The 16,879-nt window shown below is 41.8% G+C and overlaps 2 protein-coding genes across 8 annotated transcripts in view; both read right to left on the bottom strand.

Moving 5' to 3' along the window:
- The window catches only part of CDC14A (cell division cycle 14A), a 53,194-nt gene extending 48,184 nt beyond the window's left edge, over window positions 1–5,010 (bottom strand). For 3 of the 6 annotated variants that reach the window (XM_042030004.1, XM_042030003.1, XM_042030006.1), the window contains exons 1-2: window positions 4,559–5,008; window positions 4,020–4,110 (exon numbers count right to left, since the gene is read on the bottom strand). In XM_042030004.1, the coding sequence (XP_041885938.1) occupies window positions 4,020–4,110; window positions 4,559–4,664 (197 nt within the window). In that variant the 5' untranslated portion in view covers window positions 4,665–5,008. Of the gene's footprint in view, window positions 1–4,019; window positions 4,111–4,558 lie in introns of all 6 variants that reach the window. The other 3 variants (XM_042030005.1, XM_042030002.1, XM_042030001.1) reach the window with 3 other exon arrangements.
- A 2,648-nt stretch (window positions 5,011–7,658) lies between these two features.
- EXTL2 (exostosin like glycosyltransferase 2) lies at window positions 7,659–16,623 on the bottom strand. 2 transcript variants are annotated; one of them, XR_006016424.1, is made up of 6 exons: window positions 16,347–16,623; window positions 14,671–14,739; window positions 12,280–12,707; window positions 11,638–11,738; window positions 10,836–10,906; window positions 10,040–10,254 (listed from the first exon to the last, which is right to left on the bottom strand). XR_006016424.1 is itself a non-coding variant. In XM_042030017.1 (5 exons), exons 2-5 carry the CDS (start codon window positions 14,673–14,675, stop codon window positions 9,763–9,765), a joined length of 996 nt encoding a protein of 331 aa, XP_041885951.1. In that variant the 5' UTR covers window positions 14,676–14,739; window positions 16,347–16,554; the 3' UTR covers window positions 7,659–9,762. The 2 variants fall into 2 exon arrangements, 1 of the variants encoding a protein (XP_041885951.1); XM_042030017.1 differs by lacking the exon at window positions 11,638–11,738 and having other exon boundaries at window positions 7,659–10,254; window positions 16,347–16,554.
- Window positions 16,624–16,879: the final 256 nt, after the last annotated feature.

Below are 16,879 nucleotides of genomic sequence, written 5' to 3'. Positions count from 1 at the left end.
TCTTGCTCTGTTGCTACATAACTGAAGTAGCTATCATGAAGACTGCTGTGAAATGGGCAAGTAGCATACCATAGCTTGAAAGAAAGTTTTAGTGTAAAGCACGATATACAGAGACTACCATATTTACTACTTCTACAGCTGCTTACACAATGTCAGAGATTAGATCTGCAAAAACTGTTTATACAAGAGATACAAAGTCAGAACAAATGACTGAATAAAAGCAGTATGATTTATGAAGGCTGCCATTATAATTCATCAGTAAGAGATTTCCATTTTACGTTATTTAATTCTGATTTTGCTTGAGAAAACTTCTCAGAAATAAAAAAGACATTAAAAGTTGCTTTGATAAACTATGTGAAAGCCAAGTTAACCAGCCAAGTGTAGTATTCTCAACCCAGATCTGCTTACTGGAAGGTGAAATGTGAAAGACGCTATTCTTAGAGAATAAAAAGCTTCTTACTAGTGCCTAACTCATTAATTGAGCTCTTGCCAAGGCAAGGTTTGTCTATTTGCCAAATGACAATCTTCATCAAGATGGATTGTTTCTCATTAACTCCATTTTTCTGAAGTAATAGTTACCTGTACTACACAATCCGGAAAGACTGTGTTCCCTTATAAGAAGTAGTGCACTTCCTCAGGAGGAACCTCAGAGAGTTTGAGAAAGACTCAGAGAAAATCTTACAGAAACAGAACCATCAAAGAAGATATTTCAGAATTGTATCATTCCATTCAGGTTTCCTGTTCTCTTAACAGAGGCATTTGCATACCATTTCCCTGGCATAATAGGTTCAAGGTTAAATTGCAGCACATTTAACTGAAATAGTGACAGTTCTACTAGCAAGTTCCTAGTCAGCTAGCATTTGAGAGAGGCTTAAATGGTTTTAAGAATGTCTTTATTATCTTTTTAAAGTGTGAATGTTTAAGTTAGACAGTGTTATGAAGTCATTAGAATGGTTAAAAACTTCAAGAGAGAACTGAAGGCTAAAGTGCTCAAGATTACATAACCATACTTTGTGTATAATTTAGTGATAAATCACATGACAAGCTACAGGAGCAAGTCAACCCCAAACTTCCCAAACCATCAAATCTAGCACTACAGCTGTTTTGTTTAATAAAAGGGGTATAGTACTAATGTACAAAATTGCTTCCTTATGTCTCTTCAAGAGTGGGGGGGAAAAAAAAGGGAAGCAAGGCAGAGAGTTTTTAAGTACTCTGTGATCCAGTAGCAGGCTCTTTGTAATCAGGCAACTCCAAACCTACATATTCATGAGGTTTTCAGATCAGATACTGCTTCGTGAAGCAAACTGACACCTCTGTAAAGTCAACTAAATAAAATTCTGTAACAAGCTAACAGAATAGGAGCCCAAAGAAAAGCAATTTAAACAGAATAAGAGCTGAAAGAAAAGCAGTTTACTTCCAAGCACAATGAAGTATCTTTGTCTTGTCACTATGAAGATGCATCTAAGCAAAGTTAAGTCAATAAACAATTGTATGAATGTAATTACTTACATACCTCCCAGGTGCTCAGGATTTAATGCCTGAGTAGACATCTCCTATCCTCCTCCTTGGAACTCTCTGAACAACTCATTTGATTAAAAAGCGAAAGTGGCTGTGGAATTCTGACCACAAGAACCACCCAGGCAGGCCATTTCCATGAAGACTCTGCAAACCACTGTTCTGAGCTACAGCACTTCAAAACTCACTTCCAAATATTTATTTTGCTATCATGCAACAAATACTTCTAATCACTTTCTCGGAAAGAAGACTGCATTTCTGAGGAAGTGAGGAGACCATCTGATCTATTGTACTAAAGTTATGCCCTACTACTACTTACAGACCAGCCCTATTGTCAGGCCCCCCACTTCGTGTGCAGCCTGGGAAAGACAATAGACTGATGTCAAGCTTGTTGATGAGCATAAGGGAAGCTATAGAAAAATTAGTACTTCCCCAAGAACTGAGTCTTGCATTCTATTCCCCAATTTACCTCTAGATTTCCAAATTCAGAAAGATATTAAAAATATACATTAAAATGGTAACTCTACTGACACCTGCCTTTACTTCCCCAAAACCATATAAACTTCCTTGGATATGAGAGGGCAAAAAAGAAAAAAAATAAAACCAGGCATGGGTTTATTACCAAATATTGCATACACTGATAGGGATGGGTGCTGCAGTACAAATACCAGGGGAAAGGTTAGCAATGATATGTAAAAGGTTATTACACAAGTCCTTGGTACCACCTAGTAACTGTCACTTATTTTCTACCTCATATCACATTTTAGCATTTTATGAGCACAAAAGGGAGAGTATCTTTATGGTATCAGATACAGGACAACAACTTTTAAAGGGGCCAAACAGATTAGGAACCATCAATTCAGAACATAGACCAGGAGTTACGTGTTCAAAGTCTTTAGATGTGCCCTAGAAGATAAAGGAAACTTTGCTTCTTTCCATTACCTGGTTACTATATCTGGCATCAGGTTACACCCTCATACGTAGTTAACACTGGGTTAAGGAACATACCTACAGATTTTCCTTTACATGCTAAAGAAAATTACTTTCCTCCCCCTTCAAATTTCTCAGTACTTTTTTTTTTTTTTTAATATGACATTATCCTCACACAAAATACCTCAGTTACAGGCCTTGGTTAGTACAGTCATCTGTAACTAACAGTACAGAACTGCTCCCCCTTCCTACCCACAAGATCAAATGCCACATAAGATTCCTTCACACTTCCTAAAAGCACATTAAGAATTAAAACATAATACAGAAGTCAAGAAGAGATACAAGTTTCCTTTCTTAAAGAAAGTGGAACACTTTCATACAACACAAACTACTCAGGACCTTCCCCAGCTGAATTCTGCCTTTAATATTAGGTCAACCCTCCCTTAGGATACTCCCAAGGTCCCTTCCAATCAAAATTCCTTAATGATCATTAAGGAACTTACTCCCAACCCAAGCAGCCCATTACAAAAGTCAACTTTCAGAATGAACCATTGGGAACTCCAGTAGATGACACACAGCTTAACATCAGAAAGACTCAAAAACGTGTAGAAAAGATACCCTGAAACTACAAGCTGTGCACAGAAAGTAAGCTAAAAACTAAGGAATATTGGTTTACATCTCCACAGAAGCAGTACTGGTCACTGGAGAAAGGAGGTAAGAATGGCTAATGCTCACAATTGCTTCAAAACATACGGAAAGCAAGTTACACTTAAAATAGGAACACACTTTTTGTTTCACTTCTGCTGCAGCAAACCCCGTGTCAAGCAGATAGACACATATCATCACACGGGAAACAGTTGATCTGGGAACGCAGTGCAGAGTATCGACTTTTTAGCCACAGCATACAGTGATTATTTAATTTTTTTATGTCTTTTAATAGTATTCACAACTATAATCACGTTTTCTTTTTACCTTCTATGTGCAGTCAGTGTCTTACAAACACATGAGCCTTTTACTTCACATAAAAGACTTTTTCTGCTGTTCTAAAGATAGCACTTCCTGATGGCTTTTGTATCTCAAAACCCTCTAATAAAACCAGAGTTATAAAAAAAGTTGCAGATGCTCTTCAAGAGCACATTTAAGCATTGCATTCTTATGATTCTGTAAACTCCATACTCTCTATACAGGAAAATACAGGAAATATAAAACAAACTACTGTTTATCTATTCATACCAAATAAGTCTTCTATTTAAGACAACATTCAATAAAGTGCAATTAGTCCTAATAGACCTCCATGTTTTAAACACATCCTACAAGGCTCAGATATCCTTGTTCTAGCTCACCCACAATTTAAGCCATTAAACTGGCCTTGCAGCTGTTTTTGTGGGTCTTTCTTTAAAGAGTCACCTTGTTAACCTAGTTTCAGCTAATAAATAAATACATTCGGACAAACTCCACGCTCATATTCTATGCAAGTAACTTAATGGGGCAAAAATATTCTATAGAATATATATCAAAGTGTGCTGGGGAGACTCTCAGGTGATTACTTTGAACATGCAAACCACAACACTTACTTTTCATAGACCAGTTCCTCATCGGTACAGAAGTAGTGGGTATTTACAGTACTTTTCGGTTTATTTCGTAAAGTAGCGAAGTACAACCGATCTGAAAGACAGATTAGAGGAACAGCGTGGGACAGGGAAGGCAGCCGGCCACCGCCCCGGGGCACGCCTGTCACCGCGGAGCGGAAGAGGCTCTGCCGCTCCTTTTTCTGCTGCGTGAGCGGCGGCGGGAGCGCCGGGACCGCTCCGCCCGCGGGCCCTGCCCCTGCCGGCCACCCCTCGGCAGCGGCTCCGACCCATCGAGCAGCGCGCAGCAACAGGTGCCGGCCCCGCGCCTGGCCCAAGAGAGCGGGGAAAGCAGCACCGGGGGGTGCCCGCGGCAGCCGGGGCGGGCAGCCCGCGAACCTGCCGGGCAAAGGGGCCGGGGCCGAGCCGGGCACGCAGCAAAGCCGGGGCGGGGAGGGCGGGAGGGAAGCCAGGCGGTTTCCTCTCTGGGGGAGGCTTCGGGACCCCGCGGGCAGGGGACAGGGCGGCTCCCGCCCCGCTCTCACCTTTCACGAACTCCGAGGCTCCCCCCAGGACTTCGGAGGCGGCCGCCGCCGGCTCCATCTTAAAGAGGGCGCGGAGCAGCGAGGCGCGGGGCGGCTCCGAGCTCATGGCGCTCCGGGGCAGCGCCGGCGGGGCTGGGGCGCGCTCGCAGGGACGGGACCCGCTGCCCGGAGGGGCCGCCCGCCGGGCACGGTGCTGCGAGCACGGCGGCCGCAGCCCGCATAGGAGCGGGAGCGGAGCCGAGAATGAGCCCTGGGACACGGCGGGCAAGCGCCCGCAGGGACTCCAGCTCCACCCCGCCCCCAGCCAGGAGACGCCCCCGGATAAAGCGGCAGCGGGCGGTTACCAAGCGACCGGCGGCGCTCCGGCAACCGCGCTACGGAGCCTTTGTGTCGGCCGGCCCAGGGCTGGCGCTGCGAGTGACCGGCCCCCCCGCTCCCCAGCCCAGCAGCGCCCCTGCTCCAGCAGGCAGCGGCCCAGCGCCCGGAACAGCCCCGCCCTCCGCCCCGCCTGCCCGGGCAGCGCCGCCGCTCCCCGCTGCGCTGGTGCTGATTTTCCCCGCCCGGGGGCGGTCCGTGGCAGAGCGCCCCACGGGCACCGGGCGAGTGTCCCGTACAGCTCGGAGCGGGGCTGAGCCGGAGCGCTGCCTCAGCAGCGCGGGCGCGCTCCGGACGGGGGCGAGCGGAGCGGCAGGGCCGTCTCAGGCACGGGAGAACCGGCAGAGCGCGCGTTGCGCTACCTGGGGCACCATTTGTCGTGACAGACAAGCCGGCTGACCAATCAGAGGCCGCCTTCCTACGCCTGCAGCCAATGAGCTGGCGGCGCGCCGGGGAGCGCCCCGCCCCCGGACCCCCGCGGCGGCCGCTTCCCGGCGGGGCAGTGCGGGCTGCCCTCGGGCGCGGGGCTGGCTGTGCTGGGGAGCCGCTTGCGAACAGCAGCAGACGCTGCGCACGCCTGAGGCACGGAGCTCTCCTAACGCGCTGCTTCGGGCTGTGGGCGCGTTCTTCCGCCTCTCCCCTTTAGAAAGATCTGGTAAGTGCCAAACGGGGCAGACGGTCCGCCTCAGTTTTACAACTAAAGCAAAAGATTGCAAAGGAGAGGTTCCTTGAGGAGAGAAAAAAAGGGGGAAAAAAGATACTTTTCCCCCTAACAAACAAGCAAACAAAAAAATCCACTCTTGAAACACCTTTAAAAGATACTGTTTAAAGGCATGTGCAGCCCTGAGGTTCACATTAGTATCACCATCTTCCCGTAACACTGTAAATAACCTACTGTAACCACAGTTCATATAATTAATCCTGGTGTGTCTGCTAATGAGGCTAAACATGAGTGTGAAACACTTCTGACTCTTTAAGTTTTTTATGTGGTGTCGTAAGCACTGGATAATCTTTAAAGCTTTACAAATAAGGCGAAGGACACAGGAAACAGTTCAGCTGTTTTGTAGTTGCTTATTTAATTTTTGTGTTGATTCTAATGCTTCGTACCTATGTTCTTGCACTGCTTTTTTTCAACTTTTTTTGAAAAGCTCCAAAACGAATATGCTAAATATGCCCCTGTTTGTGCCTGATCCTGAAACCTGAGAAAACCTCATTCTCAGTAGTAAGTACTATTCCATACAAAATGCTTACAAGAATGAGACTGCAATATTATGTAGCAGCAAATTAAATAAAGGTTGTTGGAGGGTATTTGCTTTCCATGGAAATCAGTGTTTGTTTTTCTTTACGACTTTCACTTGTGTGTAACCTTTAACAAAATCAAGTATTTCATTGGTGTTTTTTTATTCACAAGCAATTCTCTAAGGGGTACTATATCCCATGAAAGAGAAGGGATATTAAGGTATATTGTCCAGAACTGCAGTTTTTTTAATGCCCTTTGTTACTCAGACTTTCACTACAGTTCAATGTAACACATTTCTCAGTCAGTGCTGCACTCTTCTTAAGGGGAATTTGAATGAGCATAGTTGAAACACCCTTAGCAACGCTCTCTTCGGCAACAGAAGCAAAGATGGAACAGTCTACATCCTCCTATCCAGTATCCAGAATCTCTAGAAACAGAGTTTGTGTTAAAGCCTAAAATATGTAAACCCATCTAGCTAGACTGGTGAATCTAGGAGGCAAATATGATTAGAAACTGAAGCCCAGCTGTAAAATGTTTGTATACTGCTTATATGTCTTCTGCAAAGTTACAAATACTGTTTTTGTTGCATTAAAGCTCTCATTTGTGGCAATTAGCTGCAGCCTTTGTAAGCATCAGAAATAAACTAACCTTTCTTTTCCTCCCTGTAAAAATACGTGCAAAATAATCTGTGTTTTTTCAATTCCAATATTGTGTCTCGTAGCTATTAGTTAATGAATTTCACTTTGTAAAACGCTAGCTTTAAGAATATTTTCAACTAGTATAACTTTGGTATTCTAATCAATACTATGTACTCATTTTGAGATCAAATATCAAGGCTGCAGTGACATCTTGTGGTATTTTTTGTAAAGAAGCAATTTTCTTGTCCTGTTGTATCATTTTAGCATTATATCCTGATTTTTTGTCAAGGATTTTTAAATATATATTTTAGATACCATGTTTAAAACCCTGTGTTGCTTTAACAGTAATTTCAACAGAACATTCAGAGGCGGTGATGATTGTTTGGACTCCAAAATATTTCTAAATGACATATAGATAATCTCTCAGAAGAAATAATCACATGCATATAATTTTGTTTAAAATACAATTTTTTGGTAATGTATTTTCACTAAAGAATCTTAAGGCACTTTTATAACGACTAAGGGATAAAAAATCCACTTTTAAAAAATAAGCAAACAACCCCTTTTGGTTCCAAAGTACAGTGAATTATGGCTGGAACTTAAGTCTTATCTTTGTATTTCCTTTCCTACCTGAGACTAAATTATTAAGGCTGTTGGGTTTTTTTATGTCTTTTCTTCCTTCATAAGTAGGCCTCACCTAAATTAAATGAATGAATGTGCCAGAAAGTACACTTTTTTTAAAAAAGAAATCTTGGTGCTGCTCATGAGTATGCAAACTGTGAACTTACTTTACATATCTTAACACTGAAAAATTTGGTTAATAGTCTGAAAATAAATACATCACAGGTCTGCTTTCTGTACTTTATTTGACAATGGTGCAAATTAAATTTAACAGTATAATTAAAAGCTTGTTCTATTAATTCTTTCACTGACACAGAAGAACAAAAGACCATCCCAAAACCAAACCAACTCCTTCGCTCCAACAAAGAGCCCAATACTAAGATTTGGCTGGGTTGACAGTTTGTTTCACATTTCAAAAAAAAGGTTAACAACAACTGTGAGTCTTCACAACTCTAGCTGATATTGCACAGAACAGAAGTCATGGAAGATGAGTAAGTAAATGAAATACAGTAAACTACCACTGGGAAATTTGCTTTTCTGGAAAGATCATAGACCTGTTTTATACTACTTAGCACTACAGCACAATAATTAAAAACTACTTTTCACTATTACAACAAAATTAAGCAGACTTTACATTGCCATGTTAAAGATTCTGCCCTTTAAAACTTAAAAATAGTACTAGGAAGACTTCACTGAACAGAAATCAAATCCTTTAATACTGATAGAACAAGGCAAAAGAATTCTTCGTTCCCCCCAAAGACTCACGCCCTGCTGTAAAGAACTTGTCACATTTTTCACTGTTTGTTCAGCTAACTTATTACAAAAAATGATAAAATTATACACCATTTGTGCAGATGCTATTTTTATACTAGGTATTAGCTGTTACTGGTTGCCCACAGTTACCTTTGAACTGATTCTAAGAATCAATTAAAAGCTGATGCAGATGAAACTAAATCTGCTTTGGATGCCAAATCTGATTCTGTGATCCAGGAAAATCACTGTTTTTTATTCTCCATACCACAAAAAAAAAGGCCCAACCTTTCTGCAACTTCATTGGAAAAGGTTTGCCCTGTCTATATCAATATCAGGTTTCCAGAATTACAGAGTCCCAATCTAACTAAAGTCATTAACAGCAGCTCTGTTTCTTGCTATAAAGTCAGGGAATTCAGAGACTGATAATAGTACATCCCTGTCAAATATCACTGTACCTTAAAATACTTTTTTTTCCGTAATGCTTTACCCTTTTATTGTACATTTTAACTCTGTTGTCATAGCCACCAGAAACAGAGAAAAAAAGGAACTATAAAGTAAATACTCATTTGAAAGAGTAGCTAAAAACCCAGTAGACCTGTAAAATTGCAAAATGTACACTGTAATAAATGTTGAACACCCTGCTCTTACTAGGAATTGTAAATAAGAAATTTTTAACAAATTGAGGATTTTCCTGGGTGGATGTTTGTAATAACATATATGCAAAATACTAAAATAAGACTAAGTACTAAAGAGAATATTAATAAGTAACATTCCGTCCATTTCTTCTGGCTGCTTATAAGTTTTGTATTTCTTGTATTCATGTTTCTTGTATTTCCAGCTACTAGGATTTACCTTTCAGCTGCTTGCAGTGTTTCAGCAACTCTAGGCAAATCAATAAGAAAAAAAAATGCCACATCAGAGATCATTTTCCATTATCTCAGCAGGAGTAATATTGTAGGCAATGGTTTAAAGACTATCTGAGATTAAGGTGAGGTACTCTTCTGGCTTTCATAGCAGCTTCAAGAACATCTCAGAACACCGAGTAGCTTATATACAGATTTCAAAGGGGTTTTGTACACGAGGCCAGAAGCCTGGCCAGCAGTTCACTGTAGCTCTTCTACAGCTTCACTGGAAACTGGGTAGGAGGAGGTGAGGAGTGGGAAGGCAAGGAAGCATCTCAACATATAACTGTCAAAAATATGCCTAGACCTCATTTGACTAGATCGGTATATTCAAGGAAAAAAATCCAAACGTTAAGATCTGAAGAGTAGGATTGCATTTTTGTCTGCATGTTTCTGAAGAACTGGCCTAATTAATTAAGAGTAGCTTTTCAGGTTTTAAGGAAAGAGTATGATTTTACCACAGCTAAGCATGACTATATATTCTTTAAGTTTTCTCAAAACTTACCTTTGTGAATTAGTTAGAAAAGAAAGAAAATACATAAAAAGCCTAGTGGAGAAAAATCAGAGGCTACAAAGAGGGATGGCCAAGATGCAGTAATTACACCTTCTTCTCTCCTTGAACTCAGTACAATTCACTGAGTATTGTTTAACATTTAACACCTTAAATTCATTTGCTTACATTTTATTTTTGTGATTGGCATAATTAGGAAAACCAAACTGAGAAATCATGATATTAGAATATTTTAAGGGCATGCCATCATAAATATTAACCAGTTTATTTACACAGTAGGATCTCTGTAACAAATGCTCTGCTCGGTGCCACATTCCAGAATAGCCACTGTTAGTGTCTTTTTCTAAATTTCTTATATCAACAGGCTTCACAAACACTCCTGAAGGCTTTCCAGTATGCTTGGCTACCAGAAAATTCATGGCAATATCATCACAATTTTGAGTTTCATCTATTAAGGCGTACACTGCTTCTGGCTGCCGTTGAAAGTCTTCTAAATACCCACTGTGAAAAAATGCTGCGCCGATAAGCACCATAGAATACTGATCTCCATTCCCAAATCCAGGGTTCTGCAATTCAAAGCTGCCATAGCTGTATACGCCTGAAGGAGTAGAAATGTGCTTTCTAGGAACAAATCCCACTATATGCTCTGGAAATTGCTGAAAGAAAAAAAGAAATTCAACACATATTTCACAGTGTGGGGTTCACTTAAGCATGTCATAAGAGAGATATATGCATTTTTTAAATAAAAGGAGGACAACATTATTGCCAGGAAAGAATTAAATTGTTGGCATATGGTCATTTGATCTGCATAAATGTTGCAATTAAATACAGTTTCACGAAACTGACTGTCTGCCTCATTCCACATCACATAGTGCCAACAAAACATCCAGCCACAATTGGCAGCTGTGTATTTGGCACTGAAAATAACTTTACAGACAATTTGTTGTGTTTTGCAAAACAAAACACACAGACTACTATACATTTAAATAAATTCAGCAGTTAGCAACTTCATGGTTTTGTAGAGTAAGAGTTAAAATTTTAAAGTTATAGATTACAGATATAGCTACTACTGAAGAACATTCTTATAATTTCTACTATTCAACACTTCGAACTTGCTAAAATCTAACTTGACATCTAGAAAACCAATGGCAAAACAATATGATACAGTACTACTCTAATTAAAACTATTACTCTCAATTGCAACTCAAATACTGCCTGCCAAGATGCCAAACATTACCTGCCAAACGGAAAAGGCAAAAGCGAGGTCATGAGCACTGACTAGTGTATCATCATCCATCATTAAAACAGCTGAAGGGAGAAAAAAAAGAGAAAAACTTTTAATTGATCAGAAGATTAAATACATGAGCATGATATATGGCACAATATTTGAAAAACTGAATATAAAATTTCTACAACTATTAAGCTGAATTGCAATTCCTTGAAAGTAGATTGATAAAAAATAATTAGATTTCAAAGCTAAAGCAAGGTTACAGCTTTGTGGTGACTGGAACCAAACCTAAGTTTTAGATTATTTGCCAGGCTGTTACAAGACTCAGCAACCTTTGATCATCTGTAGTACAGCTGGAGAGACAGGTGTTAGAAAACTTGGGAGTGTTTGGCAAAGCAATTTAAAATTCTACTAATCTTACGTAAAGATACAACTAGAATAGAGTTAGATGCTTTTCTTTAGCATATGAGACTTATAAGGGTTCCTTAGTATAAAATTTTACTCATCTCACTACTTGAAAGTTCTACATAAGCAAGTTAAACAAATTACCCAGGCAACATTCACTATTATTAACTACAGAAAGAAGATTCTTTCCCTTAAGTTTTAGATAAAAGACTACCAGGAAGTGGAAAAGGAAGGATATTCTTAGATCTGAACTGCAGACGCATTAAAGCTTTGAAAGTTTACAGTCAGCACAGATCTTACTACAGTAAGTAAAACACTTGGGCAGTTGGAAGTTTCCAGTGTCTTCCTTGAAATCATATGTTTGGACTAGCAGACATGTTAGGAAGGGGGCAGTAAATAGAATTACCTTTACTAATCATGAGTAAGGTCAGGTCTGTAATGCAACATAGGGGGTTTTTTTCCACTTGAGACAAACAGGATTTATTGTTGTACACCTCCTAGAAAGAGCTTAGGAAGAATATTTAGATGAATACCCAGGAGACTGGGGAAAGTACTCTTAACTAAAAGGATGCATAATTTGAGATAGAAAGCCAGACAGCTAGGGAGGGGAAGTTTCTCGGAAGAGCACAACACGCTTGAGAACTTAGTCTTAAGAGGAATGGACTAAATCAAGTCTTTACCAGATGACTTAAGTCCAGATTAGTGCAGAGACTCAACAAATACATGCATTATGAATTTCAGTTTATGCTACAGAAGGAAGAGAAGCTGAACTACCCATGTCTGCCTCACAAAGGAAATTGAGAACTTGCAAAAGCCCTTGAAATGCATTTGACATTCCTCTTTTTTTCCCATTACTCTTCACTGACAGCCTGGTGGTGGTGTGCATCTGATCTCCTAACACAGGTTTCCTCTATACTACCCACATTCTATTAAACGACCCAAAAGATCCATTGATTTATTACACAGTATGACTCAATGACCTCTCTTTTAGCATTCAGATTTCAAACGTGAAAATATTATTAGTAATAGTGATATGAACTGTGATTACCTTTTGTTTCCAGATCAGGGAAATTCTGCAGCCTGTTTCTCATACGATTTACAGTTTGAACTTTGAAGACAACAGGGACAGGATGAGGCCCCAAGGAATTCCACATTTCCTCTGGTGTCTTCTCACCAATGTTGTTCCACACAACAATTACTTTATGTAGGTGGGGGATTGCTTGATAATGATTTAAAAGCTTTAGCAGTAAGTCAGTTCTATTGTATGTCTGCATAATAAGAGTGAATGAATCCAAGGCAGACTGACTCTGGGTTTTTGGTTCCCTTCTTGAATTGGGCAATTTGTCATCTTTGATAGTGGGAAGCAAAGCTGTTAAAGCACCTGCCACAAGAAGCAAGACGATGATCACCACAGAGGTGAAACGCAGTAGGCGGATTCCCATAACTCTTCCTGGAAGCTTACAGAAGTGAAAACACCTTTAAAACAAGTAACAGGAAAGGAAGTCATTAAACCCGTGTACAGTTTTCTCCCTTGATCAAAACTCCCAAAACATTAGGTAGATTTTCATTTAAGTAAGTAAATAAGGAGGATTTCAGCACTTTGGCAAATTACTTTCAACTATTGAGACAGGTGCTTCTGGTACTCAGTTTCTATGTTCACTTGCTTTTCACTTTTTTTGGTTAACTTTGGATTTCATTGTTTTGTGAAAATAAATCTAGAGTAGTTCTTCAGAGTGTTCATTGTTTCCTGTTTTCTTAGAACTAATTTTTGATTGATCATTTATGTACCTCACCAAATCTATCCAGCTGAAAGTAGAAAGCAAATTTGTACAGAGATTCAATGTTTTCAGGATTTGCAGGAGCTCTACCTTAACTGGGAAGCAAAAAGGAGAGAAGGTGCCTTCTCAAAAGCTCTGGCAGAAAGGAGGAAACAAAATGCTCACTCTCTTTCTGTTGCTCAGGCACCACACAGAAGGAACAATCTTTATAACTGATTTGCTGGACATTTTGTCAATAGTTTGTATATATGTTTGATAATGATAGTACAAAAAATGTGATGCTGATCATACTAAGGTTAGAACACAGGTGGAGCAAAAGAAACATGTCAAGTGGAGTAATACAGGAATGCAACAATCTCAGCAACAGCTGAACTGATACACCTAGAACTCATGAGAAAATGGCAATGTCAGATGCTAGGTGGTACCTACCAGCTGTAAGTGCAGATTTAGTTTAAGGCAGAGGTTTCTGGATCCTCGTGATCTTGGAACTAAACAGGAGCTCTTAAAAAGCAGCTTCTAGAAAGATAGCCCCTCAAATGTTCTTCACAGAATGAGAGGATATCCTGAGTTGGAAGGGACTCATAAGGATCACTGAAGTCCAACTCCTGGCCCTGCACAGGAGAGGCCCCAGAATCCTGCCGTGTGCCTGAGGGCATCATCCAAACACTTCTTGAACTCTGTCAGGCTGGTGCTGTTACCACTTCCCTGGGGAGTCTGTTCCAGTGCCCAACTACCATCTGGCTAGGATGGTTAGATATTTCCTAATACCCAACCTAAACCCCCTGACCCAGCTTCATGCCATTCCCTCAAGTCCTGTCACTGGTCATCAGAGAAGAGATCGGTGCTTTGCCCCTCCACTTCCCCAAGTGAGGAAGCTGTAGACAGCTGTGAGGTCTCCCCTCAGACCCCTTTTCTCCAGGCTGAACAGACAAGTGACCTCAGCCACTCCTCAGATGGCTTCCCCTCAAGGCCCTTCACCATCTTTGCAGCTCTTATTTGGACACTAACAGCTTTATATCCTTCTTATATTGTATTCTTTTATTCTTATAAAACTGCACAGAACCACCTTGAGGTGAGGCTGCATCAGTGCAGAGCAGGACAATCCCCTCCCTTGCCCAGCTGGCGATGCTGTGCCTGATGCCCCCCAGGACAGCCCCCTCCTGGCTGCCAGGGCACGGCTGACTCATGTTCAATTTGCCATCGACCAGGACCCCCAGGTCCTTTTTCGTGGCACTGCTCTCCAGCCTCTCATTCCCCAGTCTGCACATCCAGGGTTGTCCCATTCTAGGTGCAGAATCGGGCACTTTTCTTTGTGGAACTTCATACAGTTTTCCTTTTCTCCTCCTGTACTTGCAAGATTAGTACGAATTGAATATAAGATGAACATTCTAAGCTTGCTACTAACTCCTCTATACATATTATTGTAATACTGTTACTCATCTATACATACTACTCACGTTATTCTGTGAGTAATTTCTAGGCTTTCAGCAGGGAATTCTGATCAAATTCAGTGATCCAGGACAGCCAAACAAGTATAGTTTTTGAGAGAATATCTGTGGGGTTTTTTCACAGAATTTTGAATCATTTTTTTCCAAAGTGCAAATACTATGCCTGAAAATATGAATGTAAATTATTTTAATCTAAAAAGCCTTGCAACTTACCTCATTGTTGACAAGTAGGATTGTTTTTGCCTCTTGTTTTTACAGGGCAGTTGTGTGTGATCTTTGAATCTGTTGGAAATTAAAGGGAGTCTATAATTGAAGATCAACAGTTATCCACATGCTACCCAGCATTCTTTTACAAGTACAAGTTCCTCTCAGTTATTGACTGATACATGCATTCACGGCAATTATCCCATCCCTTTTCCTATTGGTCAGTTGAATAATTGCCTCTGCCTTTCAGTGAACACTCCAGAAAGAAGTTAGTACACCAGATGGTTAAAAAGAAAAGAACACTCTGTGTCTCTGCTTTTAAAATTGCTGCTTTGTGCCAGTGTTCCATCCAGTCTGTGTTCCATCCTTAAGTTCCACTCTGAAGATACAAATAGGTCTCCAGAACCTGACAGCTGTTGTTTTGTTCATCAGGCACCACTAAAATATATATTTGGTTACCACAGTCAGGCAAATAAAATAAAATTTTACCCCACTAAAATTATTTTATTTCTGGGTTATCCCCTTCACACTCCCCTTTCACTAAGATTATCAGTTGTATCAGAGGTTCAAGACACAGGATTTTGGTCTTCCCATGAGGTTTGGCAGCTTGGAAAGTATGAGTGCAAGCACATAAAAGAGGGATACACAGGATGCAGGACAGCAATATAAGAAAGCTGTGCTCCTAGGTTGTTGGAGGGATTTTTGTTCCTTTAAAACTGGCTGAATAACCAGAGTCATTAATTTTGATTTGAGAATGGTACTGTGAAAACTTAAAGAACAAGAATTTGTTGAACTTGTTGAATAATTGAACCTGTGTGAAATTCCGTAAGAGTAATTTGTTTGGGCTATACCAATTTGCTTTTTAAAAATACAGATTTGTCATTTGCGTGCATACCAATCTGAATATGTCCCCATATACAGGTCTTCCCAAAGCTGAGATCAAATCTTACTATTACTTTGTGACAAGAGGTCACTGAAACTATTTCCAGAAGCTAATTGCTTGTTCTGGTTGCTTCATTCTATAGGAACAATCAATCATACCTGACTTGTAAAAATTATTAGCCGAAGTGGCAACTCAGCATTTATGAGGTCCACTATATCTCCATCAAATGTGCTTTTGAAAAGCACTTGAACTTTAGGTCCTCTTTCCGCAGTTTGCAACAATACTTACCAGGGCTATTATAATCATTAATTAAAATCTAAAACCCTACTTAAGACGAAAATATAAATAGTGTTTGCTGTTTATGAGACTTTGCTTACCACACCATGTAGTGTTTACATTAGGTGTAGTGATAAACAATGATGATATTATTATATAATCTCAAAATAAACACTTATTTAGGTGTTTTAAAATTAGCATCATGGCCCTTTCCAATAAGCAGATGCAGATCAGTTTTGCCAATTAAGTTATGAAATTGCAATGCCAGATTGACCTCTTTTTAAAAATCATACAATACTCCCTGCAGACAACACAAAATTGACGGCAACGAAACCCCTGTATCAAAGACCAGTATTTTAATCCTCGTTCCAAGAAAAAGAGCTCTCGAACGGGGTCCCCTTTCTTGGCGGACAGGACTTCTTAACAGCACCCCGCCGTAGTTGGGCGCAGCCAGGCAGCAGCACAGCACAGCAGCGCTCAGCATCGCCCGCCCCGCTCGCCGCCCCTCCCCCACGGCTTCGCTCACGTTCTGCAGGCGCCGCTATCGCCGCTTCTTCCGGCCGTGCTGTGCTTCTCTGGGTCACCGGCAGCACGGCACGGCAGGGCAGAGGAGGTGCCGGCCCGGCCCCGCCGCTCGGCCCCGCACAAGCCGCTCCGGTGACTCAGGGGCGGCCGTGCGAGACCGCGGCAGCGCTACGGCGGCGCCGCCGTGCCCCGCTTCCTGCGGGGCGTCCCTGCGCTTCCTCCCGGCACGCCCCGGGTTGTAGTCCAGTGCGCTGCGGCGGGCGGGGCGCTCCGGCGGCTCTGGCTGTCACACGCCGAGCGCGCTGCTCTGCCGCCCCCGCCCCGTGCCGGGCGCTGCCGCAACAGCTGCGCCGAGAGCACCCGGCATCGCAAGCGGAACGCGAGCGAGCGGCTGGCACGGGACGGATACGAGTTCACGTTCGGGGTGTGTTGTGTTTCATTAGCGGGCGGCGCAGCCCCGAGACCGAGCAGCCTCCGCAGCCCCGGCCTGGCCCCCGGCGCACCCCCTCAGCCCCGGTGCCCGGCGGCGCAGGC

The sequence above is a fragment of the Corvus kubaryi genome, unplaced genomic scaffold (genome assembly GCF_017639235.1).
Source record: "Corvus kubaryi isolate FWS band 111438036 unplaced genomic scaffold, C.kubaryi_AGA036_p1.0 37334, whole genome shotgun sequence".
Lineage (NCBI taxonomy): Eukaryota > Metazoa > Chordata > Aves > Passeriformes > Corvidae > Corvus > Corvus kubaryi.
The sequence above is the reverse complement of the archived record's forward strand: the minus strand, read 5'-3'. Positions and strand labels throughout refer to the sequence as shown.